Genomic DNA, 22,136 nt, shown 5'->3' with positions numbered 1-22,136 from the left:
CCAGTTAAACAGTACGAACAAGAATGTGAATTTCTTGATAAATACTTCACCCTGCAAAGAAATTTCAAAGTCTAACTAACAGGAACTAAAGGGAGAGCCAACTGTTTCCAGAGGTTATTGACCAAGGCTGGCTAAACTCTCTCCAAGCACCTTGCAATGCACCTCCTCTCAGGCAGAGCTCTTGCCTCTCCAGGGAGAAACCAGTCACCAAACCAGGTGCATGTGCACAATGGGCAGCAAGCTAAATGCTGAAATGCTGAGGTTTGTAACAAAGAAAGGGTTTATTCACGAGGCAGCCAAATGAGGAGATGGGAGAAGGACTCTCAGATCTGCCTCGCCAAAGGCGAGGGGCTTGAAATGTTTACAGGATAAAGAAGCAGAGTGGTCTTAGGCATGAGGAAAGATGACTGGAAGTAGGGAAAAGGTGAGGTAATCTGTGTTCTACCCAGGTTCAGTTTTAGGGTCAGTGGTCCCAACTAGTCTTAGCTGACTCGAACTGGACAAGAGTTGACTCCAAATTCCTAGGCTACGTGAAGCTTCAAGGGTATGCAATGGGCAACAAAGTAATTAAGGCGAGCTTGCGCTTACGCTTTGCTCAGAGAGGGCAGGCTATAAGCGGAGGGGGGTTTTAACAAGCTATTCCCTTACCTGCTGTTCTGTAAGATAAGCTCAAATATTTCTGTTAGTCACCAGTTTCTGTTAACGCCGTGGGGCATGGTTTCAAATGCATGCTGGCCGGCCACATGAAAAGGGTGTCCAAACCTTCCTCCTCCCTCTGCCTGGGATGCAGTTTCGAGTCCCTCTTCTGCTGGGGGTTGGGGAGCATTGAGCCTGGACTTCTCTTCTTGTCTCATTTCACTTCTTCACCCACCAAACCAGACCACGAAGTGCCCTCAAAAATGAATGAAACCAATTTTCAGTTTGGGGGGACTATGGATTCTAACGTTGGAATCCATTAAAAGCTTCAACCTCGCACTCAATGAGGAAGAGTTCTTTGACACTCACCCTGAGACAGCTTTCCAGTCCCTACTTAAAAGCCAGCAATCCCAGCTTCTTTCCACAAGGCATTTGGGGAAGATATGAGGCAAAGTCTTCACAGACCCTGGTTTCCAGACTTTGGATTTCAGGGACCTAGATAGGGTGCTAATCTTTCCAAATAAAGCCAACTTATTTCTTACTTTGCCAAATAAGGACATTTTAAAAATAAACAGATGAGTGGGAGGGGGTTCTACTATCTACAATCTACGAGGACGGTATTTTCATTTAAGAAAAAGGACATTTTAATAATAAAATGTCAAAAAGCTGTAATGTCGGAATAAAAGGCAGACCTTTAAATTAAATAAATTTTTGTGTTTTTTGTGTGATTTTTGTTTTCGTTTTTGTTTTCTGCGGTACGCGGGCCTCTCACTGTTGTGGCCTCTCCCGTTGCGGAGCACAGGCTCCGGACGCGCAGGCTCAGCGGCCATGGCTCACGGGCCCAGCTGCTCCGCGGCATGTGGGATCTTCCCGGACCGGGGCACGAACCCGTGTCCCCTGCATCGGCAGGCGGACTCTCAACCACTGCACCGCCAGGGAACCCTGTGTTCTCTTTTAAAATCTCACCATCTTACTCTCATTTCTCTCATTCCATGAAGACAAGTGAACGTTGATCAACCCTCTCCCTGGTGGCCCTTCCTCTTAGATTTGCACTGTGACCTGCCATCAGTGGCTAAGAACCACTCCTTACAAAGCACTGACTGTGGCAGGCACATTATCGCTTAAAGCTTGACACAGTCCTGCTGTGTCAAGCTGGTATTATTTTCTCCATTATATGCATAAGAGTACTGTGGCTCAGATAGTTCTCTTATTCATAAGTGAAGTACAATCCAAGGTTACGATGAGGTCTGAGGCCTCTCTGACTCTAAAGCCTGCGCTCTTTCCCCCATGATGCCCATGTTGCATCCCAAACACCTTTGACATACCCAGGACACTGGATCAAGAACCCCGAAGCACCTCAGGCTGATGATCCCTGCAGTCGCCAGGGGTTGCTTCTGGTGAATTTCAGGGGACCTCCTCTCAGACTTTGACCTTAGAAGAGCAGCTGCCCTCTCCTCTCTGACAGCTCTCCTTCCCAGAGAAAGCAACCAGGTATTGAAGTGCCCACCACACTTTCTACAGCATGAAGAGTTTCAGCAGATAAGCTCTAGGCGGACTGGAAAGTTTGGGGTGCACGGTACAGTCATAGAACCCAGCTTTTTCAACTTTAACAATTAGTCTAACATTCAGCTTCAATCTGTTTTATGTAGATCAGCTGCTAAACCTTTGCTATTCAAGGTGTGGTCCATGGATCAGCAGCATCTTGGCATTACCTGGGAGACTGTTAGAAATGAGGGGCCTCAGGCCCCACACCAGACCGACCGAATCAGAAACTGCATGTTAGCAAAATGCACCAGGTGATTTGAATACACGTTAAAGTTTTAAAAAGCACTGTTCTAGAATCACCTATGGAGTTTTTTCAAAGTGTGCATTTCCAGGAAATAGAGTCCAAAATTTCAGAGAAAGGGGTGGAGGAGAAGGAAGCCCAAAGGAGTGCATTTTTTAAAAACTAGTTTTCTTGTGTTCCCTGTCCTGAAGAAAAATCAAGTCATTTCTGGCTGGAATCAAAGAACAACTTTGTTTTGTCAACAGCTATCCCTGTAGCTAATAGCTCCCTCCTTCCTAGAGGCAAAGTTGATGACTTCCTACAGACCCTCTCTTGGGCTGAGCTCCACATTGCAATGAATGAATGGAAGACTTCTGCTTAAATCAGAGTTTTCCCCTCTGAGTTGTCCCCCATCCCCCCAGTCTTCTGCCCCAATTCACAGGGAAGGTTAGACTATTGTCTCCATATAATAGCAGGACTCCTATATTTTTTTTTCTCCTGATCCAGTGCCTTAATCCAGTATGAAGGAAGAAAGGAAAGAAGGAAAGGAGGGAGGGACAGAGGAAGGAAAGAAGGAAGGAAATAAATTACCATGCGTTATACACCTACTATCTGTCAGACCCACCCCATCCCCCAAAACAGTTTACATATATTTCTCATTTAATGTACATAAAAATATGTAAGATTGGTATTAATGCCTCAATTTTCAGCAGTGGAGACTAAAGCTCAGATAGATTAAAACTCTCCTAAAGCCAGGTTTCTAAACAGGATCTAATACTAAAGTTCTGTCTCATTCTTTTTACTACCCCAACTTGCCTTCACAGAATAGTATATAAATAAAAGAATTTACTGAGGTATAATTCACATACCATAAAATTCAATTCAGTGGTTTTTAGTATTTTAGTATTCACAAGATTTTGAGACTGTCACCATGATCTAATTCCAGAACATTTCCATCACCTCAAAGAGAAAACCCAAACCAAGTAGCAGTCACTTTCCATTCTCCTTGTTGCCCAGGTCCCTGGCAATCACTTTCTATCTCTATGGATCTGTGTATTATGGATATTTCATAGAAATGAAATCATAGGATAGATGCCTTTAGTGTCTGGCTTCTTTCACTTAGCATAATGTTTTCAAGGTTTATCCATGCTGTAGCATCTATCAGTACTTCATTCCTTTTTATAGTTGAATAATATTCCATTGTATGGATATGCCACATTTTTTTACTCATTCATGAGTAGATGGACATTTGGAGGTTTCCACACATGTTGGCTATTACAAAAAATGCTCCTATAAACATCCATGTACACGTTTTTGTGTGGACAATGTTTTTAATTATCTTGAGTACATACCTAGAAGTGAAGTTGCTAGGTCATATAATAGTAACTCTATGTTTAATTTTTTGAAGGAAAGCCAAACTCTTTCCCAAAATGGCAGCATCCGTTTACATTCCAATCAGCAATGCATGAGAATTCTGATTTCTCCATATCCTTGCCAACACATGTAATCATCTGTCATTTTGATTATAGCCATCTTAATGGCTGTGAAGTGGTATCTCTTCACAGTGGTATCACTTTGTAGTTTTGATTTGTATTTTCCTAATGACGAATAATGTTGAGCATCTTTTCATGTACTTATTGGCTATTTATACATCTTCTTTGGAGAAAGTATTCAAATCCTTTGCCCATTTTTAAATTGGGATATTTGTCTTTTAGTTGTTGAATTGTTAGTGCTCTTTATATATTCCAGATACTGGGCCCTTATCAGATATATGATTTGCAAATATTTCCTCCTATTATTTGGGTTGTCTTTTCACTTTGACAGTGTCCTTTGAAGAACAAAAGACTTCAGCTTTGATGAAGCCCAACTTATCTATTTTTACTTTGGCTGCCTTTGCTTTAGGCATTATATCTATTAAACTGTTTTGTTTTGTTTTGTTTTTACATCTTTATTGGAGTATAATTGCTTTACAGTGTTGTGTTAGTTTCTGCTGTATAACAAAGTGAATCGGCTATATGTATACATATATCCCCATATCCCCTCCCTCTTCAGCCTCCCTCCCACCCTCCCTATCCCACCCCTTTAAGTTATATCTATTAAACTGTTGTTTAATCCATGGTCTTAAAGATTTACATCTCTGTTTTTTTTCTAAGAGTTTTATAGCATTTAGGTCATTGATCCACCTTGAGTTAATTTTTTATATGGTATGACATAGGAGTCCAATTTCACTCTTTTGCATATGAATACCCAGTTTTCTCAGCACCATTTGTTGAAAAGACTAGTTTCCCCCCATCGAATTGTCCTGCACCCTTGTCAAAAATCAGTTAACCATGTGGTGATCATTTTGTAATGTATAAAAATATCAAATCACTATGTTGTACACTTGAAACCAGTGTAACACTGTAAGTCAACTATACATCAATTTTTAAAAATAGTTTTTAAAAAAAGAATGTGTGATGGGTAGAAGAGGTTATAAGGTTCAAGACAAAATGGAGTTTGAGAGTGTTTCCAAGCACATAAATATATTATTTCATAAGAATTCTTAATTACATAAAAGGAGTCATAGGACCAATAAATTAGCAAATTGTTTTAATTCTAACATTCAAAATGATTTCACTCTTTTTTGAAGCAACCTGCAGCAAAAGCACTCTAGAAGATACATTGAGTAAAATTCATTTACTCAGATTCATTGGGAAAAGGCCTTTAATCTTGTATGAATCTCCTCCTAACAGAAGTTTAATCTTCATGTAATAGAATTTATCTTAAATGACCAAAAAAATCAGTTGATCATAAATGTATGTGTTTATTTCTGGATTTGCAACTCTGTTTCATTGATCTATATGTCTATTCTTATGCCAGTACCACATTTGTCTTTTTTTAATTAAGGTATAGTTGATTTACAATATTACATTAGTTTCAGGTATACAACACAGTGATCCACAATTTTTATAGACTATATTCCATTTAAAGTTATTATAAAATATTGGCTACATTCCCTGTGTTGTACAATATATCCTTGCAGCTTACTTATTTTATACATGGTACTTTGTACCTCTTAATCCCCTACCTCTATCTTGCCCCTCCCTCTTCCCTCTCCTCACTGATAACTACTAGTTTGTTCTCTAAATCTATAAGTCTTTTTCTGTTTTGTTAAATTCATTCATTTGTTTTATATTTCAGATTCCATATATAAGTGATAACATACAGTGTATGTATTTTTCTGTATGATTTATTGCACTAAGCATAATAACCTTCAGGTCTATCCACATTGTTGCAAATGGCAAAATTTCGTCCCTTTTTATGGCTGAGTAATACTCTATTCTATTACATATATATATGTAATAGTAGATAGATAGATGCACATACACACAATAGAATATAAATATAAATATAAATATATATATATATATATATATAGAGAGAGAGAGAGAGAGAGAGAACAGATTCTTTATCCAATCATCTGTTGATGGACACTTAGGTTGCTTCCATATCTTGGCAATTGTAAATAATGCTAGTATGAACACTGGGGTGCATGTATCTTTTCAAATTAATGTTTTCATCTTGTTTGGATTTCTGGATCGTATGATAGATTCTATTTTCAGTTTTTTGAGAAATCTCCATACCATTTTCCATAGTGGCTGCACCAATTTACATTCCCCCCAACAGTGTACTAGGGTCCCCTTTTCTCCACATCCTCACCAACATTTGTTATTTGTGGTCTTTTTGATGATAGCCATTCTGACAGGTGTGAGGTGATATCTCATTGTGGTTTTGGTTTGCATTTCTCTGATGATTAGCAATGCTGAGCATCTTTTTGTGTGCCTGTTAGCCATCTGTATGTCTTCTTTAGGAAAATGTCCATTCAGGTCCTCTGCCCATTTTTTAGTTGCATTGTTGGTTTCTTTGATGTTGAGTTATATGAGCTGTTTATATGTTTTGGATTTGGATGTTTTGGATATTATATATTTTGGATAAGGATATTAGTCATATCATTTGCAAATATTTTCTCCCACTCAGTAGCTTGTTTTTTTCTTTTGTCAAGGGTTTCCCTTGCTGTGCAAAAGCTTTTAAGTTTAATTAGGTCCCATATGGTTATTTTGGTTTTGTTTCCTTCGTCCTTAAGAGACATCCAAAAAATATTGCTACAATTTACATCAAAGAGGGTTTGCCTATGATTTCTTCCAAGAGTTTTATGGTTTCCAGGTTTACATTGAGGTCTTTAATCCATTTTGAGTTTACTTTTGTATATAGAGTGAGAAAATATTCTAGTTTCATTCTTTTACATGTAGCTGTTCAGTTTTCCCAGCACCATTTATTGAAGAGACTGTCTTTTCCTATCGTATATTCTTGCCTACTTTGTCAGATTAATTGACCAAAAGTGTTGGTGTTTACTTCTTGGCTCTCTATTCTGTTCCATTGATCTATGTGTCTGATTTTGGGCTAGTATCATACTGTTTTGCTTACTGTAGCATTGTACTGCAGTCTGAAGGCTGGGAGCATGGTGCTGCCAGCTCTGTTTTTCTTTGAGATAATTTTGACTATCTGGGGTCTTTTGTGTTTCCATACAAATTTTAGAATTATTTTTTCTTGTTCTTTGATAAACATCAGTGGTATTTTAATAGGGGTGCCACTGAGTCTGTAAATTGCCTTAGGTAGTATGGTCATTCTAACAATATTCATTCTTCCAGTCCCTGAACATGGTAAATCTTTCCATCTGTTTGTGTTGTCTTCAGTTTCTTTCATCAGTATCTTATAGCTTTCTGAGTACAGGTCTTTTACCTCCTTAGCTATTTTATTTGCAGGTATTTTATTCTTTTTGATGCTATTGTGAATGGGATTGCTTTCTTAAATTTTCTCTGATAGTTCACTGTTTGTGTATAGAAATGCAACAGACTTCTGTACATTAATTTTGTATCCTGCAACTTTACCAAATTCATTGATGAGCTCTAGCAGTTTTTTGGTGGTGCCTTTAGTGTTTTCTATGTATAGTATGATGTCATCAGCAAACAGTGAGTTTTACTTCTTCCTTTCCAATTTGCATTATTTCTTTTTCTTCTCTGATTGCTGTGGCTAGGACTTCCACAACTATGTTGAATAAAAGTGACAAGAGTGGGCATCCCTGACTTGTTCCTGATCTTAGAGGAAATGCTTTCAGCTTTTCACCATTGAGCATGATGTTAGCTGTGGGTTTGTCATATAGGCCTTTATTATATTGAGATATGTTCTCTCTATGCCCACTTTCTGGAGAGATTTTATCATAAATAGATGTTGAAGTTTGTCAAAGCTTTTTCTGTATCTATTGAGGTGATTATATAATTTTGATTCTTCAGCTTTTTAATATGGTGTATTACGTTGACTGATTTGCAGATATTGAACCATCCTTGCATCCCTGGGATAAATCCCACTTGGCCATGGTGTATGATCCTTTTAATGTATTGTTGGATTTGATTTCCTAATATTTTGTTGAGGATTTTTGCATCTATGTTCATCCACGATACTTGCCTATTATTTTCTTTTTTGGTGATATCTTTGTCAGGTTTCAGTATCAGGGTGATGCTGGCCTTGTAGAATGAGTTCAGTGAAGTTCCTCTGCAATTTTTTGGAATAGTTTAAGAAGGATAAGCATTAAGTCTTCTCTAAATGTTTGGTAATATTCACCTGTGAAGGAATCTGGTCCTGGACTTTTGTTTGTTGGGAGTTTTTCTTTATTACTGATTCAATATCACTATCTGTAAGTGGTCTGTTCATATTTTTTATTTCATCTTGGTTCAGGCTTGGGAGATTGTACATTTCTAGGGATTTGTCCATTTCTTCTAGGTAGTCCATTTTTATTAATATAGTTATCTGTAGTAGTCTCTTTAAGCTCCTTTATATTTCTGTGATGTTGGTTGTAACTTCTCCTTTTTCATTTCTGATTTTATTGATTTGGATCCTGTCTTGGGCCCTGGGACCTCTGGCTGCAGGGCCCTGGGCATTCCAGGTCTAGTGCATGTGCACTAGTGTGTGGGGCCAGGTCCTGGGCCTTCTAGTGGACAGGGCCTTGACCGGGGTGGCTGTGGGCTCTGGGGGTATTAAGGTAGCCTGCCTGCTGGTAGGTGGGACTGTGGCCCCCACAGGTAGTTGCTTGGCCTGAGTTGTCCCAGTATTGGTGCCAAAAGCCTGGTGGGTAGGGCAAGGTCCTGGCATTAATTAGCTAGAGGGAGGATCCCAAAATGGTACTTGCCAGCACCAGTGTCTTTGTGGTAGAATGAGCTCCCAGAAATGGCTGCCGCCAGTGTCTATGTCCCCAGGGTGAGCCCCAATTGCCTCTTGCTTCTCCAGGAGACTCTCCAAGATCAGCAGGTGGGTCTGACCCAGGTCCCTTTCAAATTCTGCCCTGGGTCCTGGAGCATGTGAAATTTTGTGTGCACCCTTTAAGAGAAGAGTCTCTATTTCCCCCAACCCTGTGGGTCTCTGCTGGCCTTCAAAGCCAAACATTCTGGGGGGTTGTTTTTCCAGTGTAAGACCCCCAGGACGGTAAGCTTGATGTGGGGCTTATATTCCTCACTCCTTGTAAAGAACCTCTGCAATTGTCATTTTTTTCTCAGGGATATGGGTCTTGATAACTCCTGACCTCCTACTTGTCTCCTTGTGGTTCCTTCTTTATATCTTTAGTTATAGAAGATCTTTTCTGGTAGACTCCAGTGTTTCTCATCAATAGCTGCTCTGTAAATAGCTGTACTTTTGGTATGCCCACGAGAGAAGGTGTGCTTATTGTCCTTCTACTCCACCATCTTTCCACACTGTCTTGATTACAGTACCTTTGCAGTTTTGAAACTGGTAAATGTGAGTCCTCCAACTTTGTTGTTGTTGTTTCAAGATCATTTTGGCTATTATATGAGTTCTTTGTTATAGTTTTCAGTATACAAGTCTTGCGCTTCGTTTGTTAAATTTATTCAGTATCTTCACTGAATATCTTCAAGCTTATTGATACTTTCTTCTGCCAGTTCAAATCTGTTCTTAAGTCCTTCTAGTGAATTTTTCATTTCAGTTATACTTTTCAACTACAAATTTTCTGTATGGTCCTTTTTACCATTTCTATATCTTTATTAATATTCTTTTTTGTTGAGACATCATTCTTAAACTTTTCTTTTATTCTTTAAACATGGCTTTTGTTAGTTCTTTGAACATATTTATAATGACTGAGTTAATGTTTTTGTCTAGTAAGTCCAACATTTGGACTTCCTCAGGGACAGTTTCTATTGGCTGGGAGTTTTTTTCTATATACAGAACACACTTTCTTGTTCCTTTGTATGTCTTATAATTTTCTGTTGAAAATTGAACATTTAAAAAATATAATGTGACCATTGACCATTATGCACACCAGATTCCCCTCCTTCCCAGGGTTTGTTGTAGTTCACATTAGTTATTATTTGTTGTTGCTGCTGCTGCTGCTGTTTATTTAGCAGCTTTTCTGAATTAATTCATTCTGCAAAGTCAGTATTCTTTATTATGTGTGGTCACTGAAGTCTCTGCTTAGTTAGCTTAGTGGTCAGCTAATGAATAGACAGAGATTTCCTAAATGTCTTGAACCAGTAAGTCTCTCAATCTTTGCCAACTGCCTCTCTGTGTGCATGCCTTCACTGGTCAAATAGGCAGTTTACAACTCAGCCTTTGCCTACATTTCTTACTTGTATAGACCCTCAAGGTCAGCCAGAGATAAGTGATTAGGGCTTTCTCAGATCTTTTCTGGGCATGTGCATAGCTCTGTACATGCAGATGACCTTTTAGATCCCCAGGAATTTGTCAGAGCTTTCCAAGGCCCCCAACCAACATCTCAGTCCCAGTTTTTTCTTTTAAATTTTGTGCTCAGCTCCTTGTTAGTCCCAGTTGCAACCACTGCTTCAGACAGCTGCAATGTTAAAAACTTCCCACTGATTATTTTCAACAAATACCCTAGCAATAAGGCTGTTTGCAGAGAAAGTTCTGAAAGCCCTGAGAATTCAGCTGTATAGGCAATTTGCAGACAGGTCATATAGGGACAATTCTCTGGAAATGAAGCTTTTTGGAGCACTCCAAGCCCATTCTGCCCCCTCCCTATTGGCTGCTAGTTTGCTGGTCTTCATGGCTATCATAGTTGCAAGGCTGTTGGTTTCTAAGGTTACTTGAAGAGGTGGGGTAAGAGGGATGGGAACAGGGCAAGTTAAAATGCCTCGATGCTCACTATGTTTAAAGAGATTCAGCCATTTTTCTTAAACAAATGCTCCTTGAATTGTTGCAAGTCTTTGCTTAATTTCTAGAGTTCTGAAAAAGTTGATTTAGACTGTTTTTGCTCATTGCTTTTCTGGAGGAGTAGGTTTTTCAGAGGTCCTCACTCCACCATTCTGTAAGTGCTTCTCCTGAAAAAACATTTATAAATATCTCTTTGATTCAATTCTACATTTTTTGTTTTCTTTCCACTCACACAGAATACATCTCTCCTCTTTTCTCCTTCAGTGAGTGAATTAAAATCAGAGAAGAAGTATGAAAAAAACATATTTTCTGATTTTTTTTCAGTAGTTTCCTTGTGCTACAGTAGTATAGAGGAAAGTGTCAGGCAGAAGCAAGGTGAACCAAAGCTGTTTCTTTCCAAAGAAACAAATATAAATCCAGAAGCACAGTCTTTCTAGTTCTATGATAGTCGCTAAATGAACTGGGACAGGAGACATATTCGATTAAGGAGACTTGGAAAGGATACGTAATATTCCATGAAGAAAAGTGCTTTAATGCCTGAGTTTCCTGTAGCGAGAAGAGTGTAGTTCCTAAACAGGACAGGTAGGTGATGATTACTCCACTCTGAATTTCACTTTGCCAGTATTAACCCCTCCTCACAGCTTGCTTCAAATGTCAGATGCTGAGGTGAATGAGAGGCAAAATAAAACCACGATCAGTACATTCCCCTTCATGAGCAAAACTGGAATTCGCAAAGGGTCGTGGTGACAGATACAAGGAGATTCATTCCTGGTGATATCTTGGGCCAAATTCCAGAAGCCCGTTCATCTTAGGGAGGAGTGGGCAGGAGATTTGCATGTATGACCTCACCCAGAAGTTCCAGCCCCAGAGCATATAAACAGGTGAGTTGTAGCTCTTACCCAGTTTCAGGCCCAGTAGTTTCCAAACAGATCAAGACCATGGCAATCCTCGGGTCCCTGCTGCTGCCACTGGGGCTGTTTCTGTGCCTTGGACTGCTGTGTTCTCCTGCCAGCTGCATAAGTCACAATGGCAACTGCATGCTCTTCAATAAGGTCATTGTCGCCACTTACTCAGAAATCCATGCCAACCCAAACGTCTATAGAAGCAATACAGTCTACACAGGTAAGTAGAAGCCATTCCCTCTGCTGTCCTCTGTTTTCTGAGGGTAGATAAAACCGGAATTGCAGAACATACCCCTCCATCCCTGCTCTCAATGACACAAACAAAACATGTGTTTTTGACCCGTCTGGGACACAGAGGCAGAAAGAGGGAGAATGAGAACATGTGAGAGGATGGGTTGGGTGGGACTATTTCCTATTTCTGCATGTCCCCTGCGTGAACCTGAGCCATGGGAGTCATTACATCCCAACACTCAGGTTAACCGAGTCCCAGCAAGAGCACAACTGTGGCAAGTTCTCTCACTTAAATAATTTGGGCTTTTTTTTTTTTTACTTAAAACAGTCTGTATTGGGGGGGCATTTTTATTATTTTAAGGGATTAAAAATTGCACCACAGCTTGTAGTCTTTTCCCATCCACTTGATGAAACAATGCCACCATGGATGATTGTATACGGCACAACTCCAGGAGACGCTGTTCACTTTTAGTCTGTGGGTGGAAAATCTAGTGAGCTAGACAGGGAAAGTATTACTATCCCACCTGATAAATGAGGAGCCTGAAGCTGAGAGAAGTTAAATGACTTGCTCAGGGTCTCACAACTAATAAGTGGCAGAACTGCCTCTTGAATCTTGGTCTTTTCATTCCTAATCCAGTGCTTTTCTTTGAGGTGCCTAGAAATATTTTACAGACATCCCTTTTGGGATCAGTCAAACCTACAAGTCAAGGCAAGTGCTCTCGAATAACTTTCATAATAACAACAAATTTAATATGGCTGTTTACATGTACTAATGTATTTAGTCCTCACAATGACCTACTAGATAGATACTGTTGTCATTTCCTGTGTGTCAATGAGAAAACAGAGGTAGAGATGCTAGTGACTCGCTCAGGTCACAGAGCTGCTTAAATGATGGACCTGGGACATGAACCCAAGCATTCTAGCTTCAGAGACCCTGCTCTTAACCACTAGACTATATGCCTCTCGGTTAAGGTAATGAGAGCTAAGACGTCATACTGTGTGCTGAGTACTGTTCTAAGGGTAAATGCTATTATCTTCCCCATTTTACAGATGAGAACTGAAGCACAGGAAAGTTAAAGTTTTACCCAAGGTCACTAGTAGGTTGCACAGCTAACATTTGAACCTAAATAATAGCCAAGATTTGTCCTGCTTTGTCTAGCCAAGCCGTCCAGCTTCAGAGCCTGACTCATCTACCATGTTATCCTGCCTCTCTTAGAACTCTAACCAAATTTTGCAGAGAACACCAGGGTGATATCTATACCCATGCTCTACAGATTCCAGGCTTCAGCAGGAGAATGACTATGGCCTGCCTTCACACACTCATCCTGGCTAGTCCTTTTTTCTATTTTTTCTTGGGGACTGTCACTAAGTGCCTCACCTGTGGTGGGTCTCCCTATGTCCCACTCCCTCAGGCAGCAGATCTTGTCCTAAACAGGGCAGGGAGGGTAATCTTGTGCTTCAAGATGAGGACCAGGAGGGCATGTGTGTGACCTTGTATACAGAGCAGGACCTGGATGGTCAGGTCTCATACCTCTGACTTAAGGTAACACATCACGAGGTGAAGAATTTTGCTGTTGAAATGGAAAAAAAAGAAACCTATCTTGTGAAGATGCAAGGGGTGCGGGGTTGGAGGTGGGGGTGGCAGAGGAGCCATGTGAAAGTAGGAAGACAGAAGAAAGAAGAATCAAAAGATGATCCATAAGACCCCTTGAAAGGGAATGTGCTGGATGAGAGGGACAACACAGCATTTACAGAGGCACCGGGTAGAGCAGAGAGAAAGGAGAAGAGGAACTAAGGCTCACTGAATGCCTACTACGTGTCATGTGCTCCTTATGAGGATCATAAGAGCCATGCACTGGGTCCTGCAAGCAACAGAAGCAGAAATATAAAACCAGAAACGTTTAGAGGCTCTAGAAGAGCACTTTGAAGGTTTTGGACAGGTGTGTGTCCTGATGGAAGTGTTGAGTGTGGAAGTCTGATCAGTCTGAAGCCTGAGGGAGGGGACTGTGGAGGCCAGGAATCTGGATAATACAGATAACTAGGAGGGATGAAAGGCAGATTTAAGCCAGAGAGTGGGGTGGAAAACAGAAGAAAGGACAAAGGCAAGCCCAGGGGAGAGCTGACAGGCTTGATGACTGGATGACACCGTCACTCATCACCATCCACCTCAGCACCATGCACACACATCTAGGACAAATGTCAGGTTCTCGCTGAGCAACTCAGGGCGGGGGGATCTGGCTCAGCAACATTGACTGGCAAAAACAAACAGAACAGAGAAATGTTTCGTGCTAAGAATAACAATGGCAACTTATCCAACACCCACCAGTATTAAAGTCTTTACATTCTTCTCTTCAGTCTCCCAGGAACCTTTCAAGATAAGGTACCATGATCTCCATACAATGAGAGATAATGTCATTATCCTCAGACCTAGAACCAACCCTAGTGCAAAGCGGGCATTCAATAAATATTTGTGGAGTGAATGATGAACAGGAAAGAAACCAAGGATTGGAGGTGAAGTGACTTGGTCTTAAATGTTAGGGCTAGGATTCAGATCCAGGACTGTCTAATCCTATTGTGCTGCAAGATCAATTTTCTTTATTTTGTAAAGGAGAAGCCTTTAAAATAAGTTGGGGTGGCTGAGAGGACCCTAGCATTGAGAAATTTGTTCAGAAGGGATCTTCTAAGGGAGGAAACGGACAAACTGAAATAGTCTCTTGAAATTCCCTCCCTATTACACATCAGAAGGCTGAAAATAACAGGTGGAATTAACAAGTGTCAGTGGGGTCCCTGTGGGCACACGCTGGGCTAGGTCAACAGGTGAGACTCACCTGAGTGGAGGGGGTCACGGAACCCTAAGTGCTTACTTAGAGGTACTTGGATTGGGGCTTTGGCAGGTACTTGGACTAGGTACCTGGATTAGGGCCTCTGGGTCTCAGAGGCCCCCCTTCCCTCACTCTCAACAACAAAGACCAAGAACATCAGCATTTCTGGAACCAGGAAATAGGCTTTGCTTTGACTTGGCAGTAACAGTTCCTTACTTCTGGAAGCATTTCCCAGGAGGTCCGCTTGACCCTTTCACATGCATCCACCCCTTCTCTCCCCACACTGCATTCCTCCTGAGAGAAGGGCAGAACTCTCATCTGGCAGAAAGGAACAGGGCTCAAGAGGTTAAAAGTCAGCCAGGACCTCATCCCTGATACGTAGCAAAACCAGGGCCAGAGTACAGGTCTTCTTTTGTTCACCTTTTCCTGTAGAAAACTTAGAAAACACAAAGAAGAACTAGGAAGAAAATAAAAACCATCTATAACCCCACAACCAAGAAATCCTCATAGTTAATATCTTCATGTATTTCCTTCCAGACTTTTTTCAACTTATTTCACAAAAATGGGACCACACTATATTTACATACTACTTGTAACTTTCTTTTTTCACACTTAATTTTGATTTCATGATCCCCATCTCTTGTCTTACTGCACAGATGGCTGATTGTTTCCTTCTCATTTCCTCCTAGTGTCAGTTCCTGTGAATAAAAATATTACCTCTGTGATCCTGCGAGCAATAGACCAGGACAACTCACTCATTGGCTCCTGGCAAAAAGCTGACAAGTATTGCAGCAGCAGCGTCTTGTACCACATGAAGAGCCGATACAGCAAGCTCTTCGAGGCAAAATGGGTATCTCCTAGTTTCATGAACATAACTACAGTCGAGCTACAGTAAGAACCTATCCATATATGATTTGCTTTGGGCTTTTACAATTTCATATTATGTTTGTACAGTTTTATACTGACTTTAGAGGACTCAAAATGCAATCCAGATATGATATGGATAATTCAGTAGCTGTACTCCTTTTCTGCCTCACCATTCTTTGTCCTACCTTTATCTGTAGAAGTTTATACATCACACACACACACACACACACACCAGGTATGCTCAACATAAACAGAAAGAATTGGTGTTAAAGAAAACCAGAGCTGGATAGCAGTTAAAGCAAAACTAATGAATGAATGAACAAAAACAGATTGTATTCAGGACTATCACAATAAGAGAAAAGAGACCTCCATATGGAACAACTCTCAACTCTGAATACAACATGGGCAAGTGGGAATTTACAGCCCAGGAACAGGGTGAGGGCTCAGTGGATGGAAAATCACTAAGAGGAAACATCAAGACCTGTAAGGGGGCTCTGGCTAAACTGACCTAACAGGATTCTTGCTTAAGGGAGGCCAAGGCTGATCCGATATCACCTGGGGGATAGTAGAGGATGAGGAATTCAATCAGATAATAAAGGTGATCAGATATCAAGGGTGGAAGGTTCTTGCTAAACCGACTTATGAGGATTCTGGCTAAAACTGGATTTTATAAGGAAGTACACAGATGGGCCTAGGAGAAGGTTCCAGAGCCTGACTAAAGTTTGGTCAAGCAAAGAATCCTTGTCACTGGCACCCAGTTTGCTTCAAATTCTCTATATTCCCTCCTACTCCCACCCAATTCATTCCTATTAGTCTGGGGCAGACAGTACTCCAGAGCCAGGCAGGGTTGGGGGCAGCAGCAGCAAACAGTTAAAAATAAAGACACTCCTCTTGAAACCATCTGGCCACCTGAGCGTTCCCCTCTCTGCCAACCCCCAGGGCAGTCCTCCAGGAGGCCTTGCTAAACTGGGGGTGCAGAGAAGCTGCCAGTAGCCAAGAGCCTGGAGGAGGGGTACTCAGTCCCCATTGTTACCAAACTGAACTTGGGTCCACTCGCCCTGCCAAACAGCAGAGACAATTTACTGACTCCGGGTTGTGGTGAAGGAAAGTGCAGCGTTTATTGCAGGCACCAAGCAAGGAGAACAGGTGGCTCATGCTCAGAAGACCTGGCCTCCCCAATGGCTTTCAGGGAAGGTCTTTTAAAGGCCACATTTGGGGTGAAGTTTTCAGGGGGCATGACTTTCTTCTGATTGGTTGGTGGTGGTGAGGTAACAGGGTGATGCTTCAGGAGTCTGAATCATCAACCTTCTGATTCCAATCAGTCTGGGGTCTACGTGCTTGTGGTCACCATGTAGTCACCATCCTCCACTTGGGCAGGGGTCTTAGTTTCTGCAGAACAACTCAAAGATATGTGTCAGATTGTTGTATGTATCCCTTGAGGAGAACTAGGACTCTGTTTTATCACTGAAGTATTATTTCTTGACTGCTTTCCTTTGTTTCTGCATTCCCTCACTTCCCTAATTAGTAACTGCTTAAGTCTGCTCTTTGGAACTCGAGGAGGGTCTAGGAGACTAAAGCCTTTTTCTACAAACAAGAAATGGGGGGACACGGAGTGGCTTTTGTACTAGGGCGGCCCCCCAGGGTCCTGCTTGGTTTCAGTCCCCGCGTTTCTTTGATACTCTTCAATCCTAAGGGGAATGGGGGTGGGGAGTGGGACAAGAAAGAGAATAAAGTTTTTGAGAGTGGTTAATCGTAAACTCAGCAGGGGATCTCAGTTTTAGGGAGACTCGGTTTCACCATGACACAGAGAATCATTTTTTAAAACATAGATTCATTTTGGAAATGGCTTGCTGGCAGAAAGTGTGATGATTGTACAGTAAAACCGGCTTCCTCCTGTTGCACAAAATGGACACACTCAGATTCTGAGGTGAGGCCACCTGGGGACTCTAACAAAAAACTTCCCTCCCAGCTAGGGATTTATTTTCAAGTTCACTTTAAGAACCAAATGTTGAGAGGTCCTTACACTTTCAGACTGCCATTTTGTACTGAAAGGGCAGGTCTGACCATCAGGCCATGTCCACTATGAACTGCCACTAAGTCTCTGTAGACAGCGGTGATGGTGATGCTGCCAAGTCACTCCAGCCTCTCCAGCCATGCCCAGGCTTGGTCGGACCTAGCTGGCTCTGGAGGAGGTGCTATTATGCCCACAGAGCGACCTGCAAGACTAAAATCCAAAGGGAGGTGCTACAACCCAGCCTCACGATGACAGCAGCTCCTTAGAAGCCGGCCAGGGCTAATGAGGCAATGGTTTTCCTTTCATCTCACCTCCTTAAGGCCTCCACACTCCATGCAACAACAGATAAAACACCAAATGGTGGTGACAATCTTCAATGGAAACAGCACATTCTCACCAACAGTGCGGTCTCCAGACCCCTCTTCACTCGCACCTGCTGTGATGCACTGGCCTCTCTGCTTGTTTACGATGTACACACGCAGCCTTGATCAGCGAGGCTGACAAGGGGAGGGGAGCAGCACATATGATGGGGGAAGCCCACTACGCTGAGTAGTGCACAAAAGGCAACATGAAGAGGTTCCTGCCCACCGAACTTTACAGTGTGGGTTGGGAGGCAGGGCCTATACAGAAATAATTATTGAGGTTACACAGCACTTCCTCAGAAAGCACTCCCTGAACCCCCAGATCAAGTTCCGCTCCCTGTTTACTCACTCTCATCACTGCCACTGCTTCGTTGCAATCACTTACTTGTCAGTTGACTATTCGGTTAAAGTCTCCAGGGTAAGAACCACGCCTGCTGTGTTCACCACTGTTCCCTCAGCAGTAAGCACAGTGACTGGCATGTACTTCACTCTCATTAATTGTTCAATGTATGAACAAGAGACTGATATAATAATGGACCCAATGATATCAGAACAACAGACCAAGCTGTACAGGTCATTTAATGAACATTAAGCACCTATGACGCTACATGTCAGGCGTTGTTGACAAAAGAACTTGCCCTCGAAGAGCTGGCCCTCCAGTCGGGGGAGAGGCTCACAGCAAGGCAGTGTAGTAGAGGGGCATGCATGTCTCTCTGATGGAGCTCTGTCTGGGTCCATGACAACCAGGAGAAACAATTTCATAGAGGCTACTGTCGAGTCTGTGGGCAGATGTGCCCGGGACTGGTATTACAAGCAGAAAGACTAGCCTGAACAAAGACCAGCCGTGTATACCAGCCTGTGGGGAATCCAGGGTGCTGGTGTTGGTGGGGGAGAGGGATGGACATGATCTTGTCTGGAGCAAAACTGTGGAAGATCTTGGTCAAGACAGTATACAGCAGACCAGTACTGAATGATCTGCTACTTGTGCTGTAAAGAATTTAAGCACAAAAGAAACTAAGAAGTTGGGGTCCCCTGGGAAGGCAGTAATGTGAGCTGAGCTTGTGAATTCCCCACCATTATCTCTCATCAATTTTCCCTCCACAGAGTCTTCACAGTCGATTTGCACAACGTGGCTAGAGTTTCTTTTAAGATACTGAGAAGAAATGGTAAGTTCCTCTGCAGTCTATTTACATATCTGGCAGTGAAATCCATTGGCCCGGAAAATTATCTTGTGGGTGCCCTAGAAAAACGTCTTCTAATCATGCGTTACCCAGGTACCAGTTGAGTCTCCCAGCACCCCGAGGTCTACATAAGATTAGCTCAACCCCTTATCCTGTGCCCTGTGGAAAACAAAAGCCAATTCCAGGGGGCCTTCGATTCTCATGGTCACTTGTGGCTCCAGACGCCGGCTTCCTTAAGAGCTGTTTCCATTCAACACCACAGAGACATGGATATGGAAGTTGGTTCCTTCCTCAATTTTCACAAGAATACCACCTCACACAGAGCCTTCATTGGTATAGCAGACTTTACCGAAGGGTTTAAGGGATGAGAAGGGAGATTTGCCCAAAGCAGGGTTGATAGCATAGAAAACCAATAATTTCATTAGTTCTCAGAGTGGCCTCTGGCCTCCAGCACAACCACCAGGAATTTCCACTGGCCTTTCCCAGGCTGTAGTCCTCAACGTCAAACCATTCTGAGGCTCCCTGCCCTTCTCCCTTCTCTGCACCCTTCCTTCTCTCTTATCTCTCTCTCGCAAGCAAAAACAAATTCAAGAAACTGAGGTTCAGAGAAGATAGGTAATTTGCCCAAGGCCACACAGAAAGTAAATGGCAAAACGAGGACTCAAATTCCACATCTTATACTTTTCTCGACTTTTCTTAAACTTACTTTAAAACTAGAAAGACAATCTTTTTTTTTAAATGAAGTTTTTAAATACAAGCTTCAACCAAGAACAAGTAATATTAGTCTTTCTCAGTGTCCAGATAACAGGTCTTCCTCGTGAGCCCCCAAACACTGAAATGCATCTAGTACGCTGCCCATTTTCGGGTCAGTCAAGCATTGCAAATGTGATCAAAGGCATATCTATCTTCAACAACAAATATTAAAGTGATTATGCCTAATGAAACTATTATATGAAAGCCTTAACTGTTTCCTTGGTGGTTTCCCCTCTGTGAAAAGTTTGGGATGTTATTTTCTTTCTCCAGGACATTTTTGAAATGAACACTCGTATACATGCTAGGAAAGGGAAAAAAAAAAAAAGTTTGTCTCTAGTCAGGACTCCTTAGCTCCATGCTAATAAAATCCGGATTTTAAAAAAGGAGAAGAAAGCGGTTCTGTTCAGACTTTGGGCTCAGTGGTGTCCTAGAGAAACATTTGCCCTGAGGAAATGCTAAATGAGATAAGACAATGCCACAGAGCTGGAAGGCACCCTGCAAGTGGGCAGAATGTACAGGTCTGCGCAAACTGCTTTGCATTTCCCTTCTTCGTCCTTATAGTCCCCTCTGTGGTTCACTCAGATCCTTGGAAGTATCATTGCCAAGCTCCAGTTTTTCAGGATCAGACAACCGCCCAGGGGTGTAGGCCTGGCTTTCTCTGCTTCTCTGCAAAGCAACCTCAGAGAACCAACATGTGGTCAGATCAATGCCTGTGAAAATGACCAATGCCTCAGACACCACAAAAAGGGATTCAAGCATTTGGACAGGGCCTCCTTCCACTTCCTTTAAAGCCGAGTCAGCCATCCTCAAGTCTGGATGGTGTCTAGTTCTTATAACCTTTACATGGAAACTTTGAAATTAGCAAAAATAATAAAATAAAATTGTACCACTCTGGATCATATTTGCACTGATTGAGCAAATATAATATTAAGGACATGAGGACATTTGAAGGCAGACTACCTTCCCAACAGCAAATTCAATAGTTATGTAAGTTCAGTATAAATTCCTTCTTCCATAGGTCTTAAGGTCAGAGTGTTTCTTATTTTTTGTTAACATTCTGTAACCCTAATTTCCCCTCCTCTAAATACACTTGGCCCTTGTGAAGTGTTCACTGAATTCTGCCCATGAACTCTGGCTCCAGCATTCCATCACATTAGCCTCGTTTCTCTAGTGCCTACTCGCCACCCAAAAGAGATCCTGATGCCATTTTTTTTTCCAGGGACAACCTCAGACTTGACCACCAAGATCTCCACAATCAAGCCAACCACAGCCACAACCCCAATCCCAACCCACAAGCTAACCACAACCCCAACCCACAAACTAACCACAAGCCCAATCCACAAACTAAACACAAGCCCGATCCACAAACTAACCACAACCCCGACCCACAAACTAGCCACAACCCCGACCCACAAACTAACCACAACCCTGACCCACAAACTAGCCACAACCCCGACCCACAAACTAACCACAACCCTGACCCACAAACTAACCACAACCCCGACCCAGGAACTAACCACAATCCACAAAATAACCACAACCCACAAGTTAACCACAACCCAAACCACAGCCAAAAGTTTGGCCAACAGAGCCTTCCTCAGCCCCATGAGAGATGCCATTCAGATCCTGCTCGTCTTTCTCACCAGCAAACTCCTCTTCTAGAAGGAAGCTGGGGGAACAATTGCTTCTGCCTCCACTGCATCCTTCTATGTTCAGTCCCAAGACAGGGCTCTGACCTGTGTGAATGAAGACTCTGCGTTCTCAGAGGTACAACTCTACTGCCACTGCTTCAGACCCAAACGGAGACCTGAGGGTCACTTAGTGGAGGGTAGCCAGTCTGCTCACTGTTGTTCAACTGGATCTCTCAGGACACAAATTAGGCTTTTTGTAACCTGGTCTGGGTGTAACTTGGAATTCTGGCTCTTAATTTAACATGTTGACAGCCAATTCCGCAGTCAGTCTAAACTTTTGTTTAGATGCAACGCCAGTAGTATTTGAAGGGAAAGAAAATAAGAATGTACCATGTCTGAGTAGCCAAGGATAGGGAAAGATTATGGTATAAAGGCATTATTTTCTGTCATACCAAATACGCTATGCTTCAAGCAAGAATAATGAATGTGTTAAATTCAAATATGTCTTTAATGAGTGATTAACTTAAAATACAGAAAATGTCATCTAATTTTATTCATTTATGTGAGCATTTAAAAATCAATGGATATAAAATAGGTAACTAATAAGGACCTACTGTATAGCACAGGGAACACTACTCAATGCTCTGTAATGGCCTATATGGGAAAAGAATCTAAAAAAGAGTGGATATATGTATATGTAAAACTGATTCACTTTGCCGTACACCTGAAACTAACATAACATTGTAAATCAACTATACTCC

At 41.9% G+C, this 22,136-nt stretch overlaps 1 protein-coding gene across 1 annotated transcript; it reads left to right on the top strand.

Annotated features, from left to right (window-relative positions):
- The first annotated feature begins 11,541 nt into the window (after positions 1-11,541).
- On the top strand, positions 11,542-21,406 carry PLET1 (placenta expressed transcript 1). The gene is made up of 4 exons (XM_060160884.1): positions 11,542-11,734; positions 15,257-15,458; positions 19,085-19,269; positions 20,964-21,406. The coding sequence occupies exons 1-4, from the start codon at positions 11,551-11,553 to the stop codon at positions 21,404-21,406; spliced, it is 1,014 nt and encodes a 337-aa protein (XP_060016867.1). The 5' UTR covers positions 11,542-11,550.
- Positions 21,407-22,136: the final 730 nt, after the last annotated feature.

This window comes from Lagenorhynchus albirostris, chromosome 9 (assembly GCF_949774975.1).
Source record: "Lagenorhynchus albirostris chromosome 9, mLagAlb1.1, whole genome shotgun sequence".
Taxonomy (NCBI): Eukaryota; Metazoa; Chordata; class Mammalia; order Artiodactyla; family Delphinidae; genus Lagenorhynchus; species Lagenorhynchus albirostris.
The sequence above is the reverse complement of the archived record's forward strand: the minus strand, read 5'-3'. Positions and strand labels throughout refer to the sequence as shown.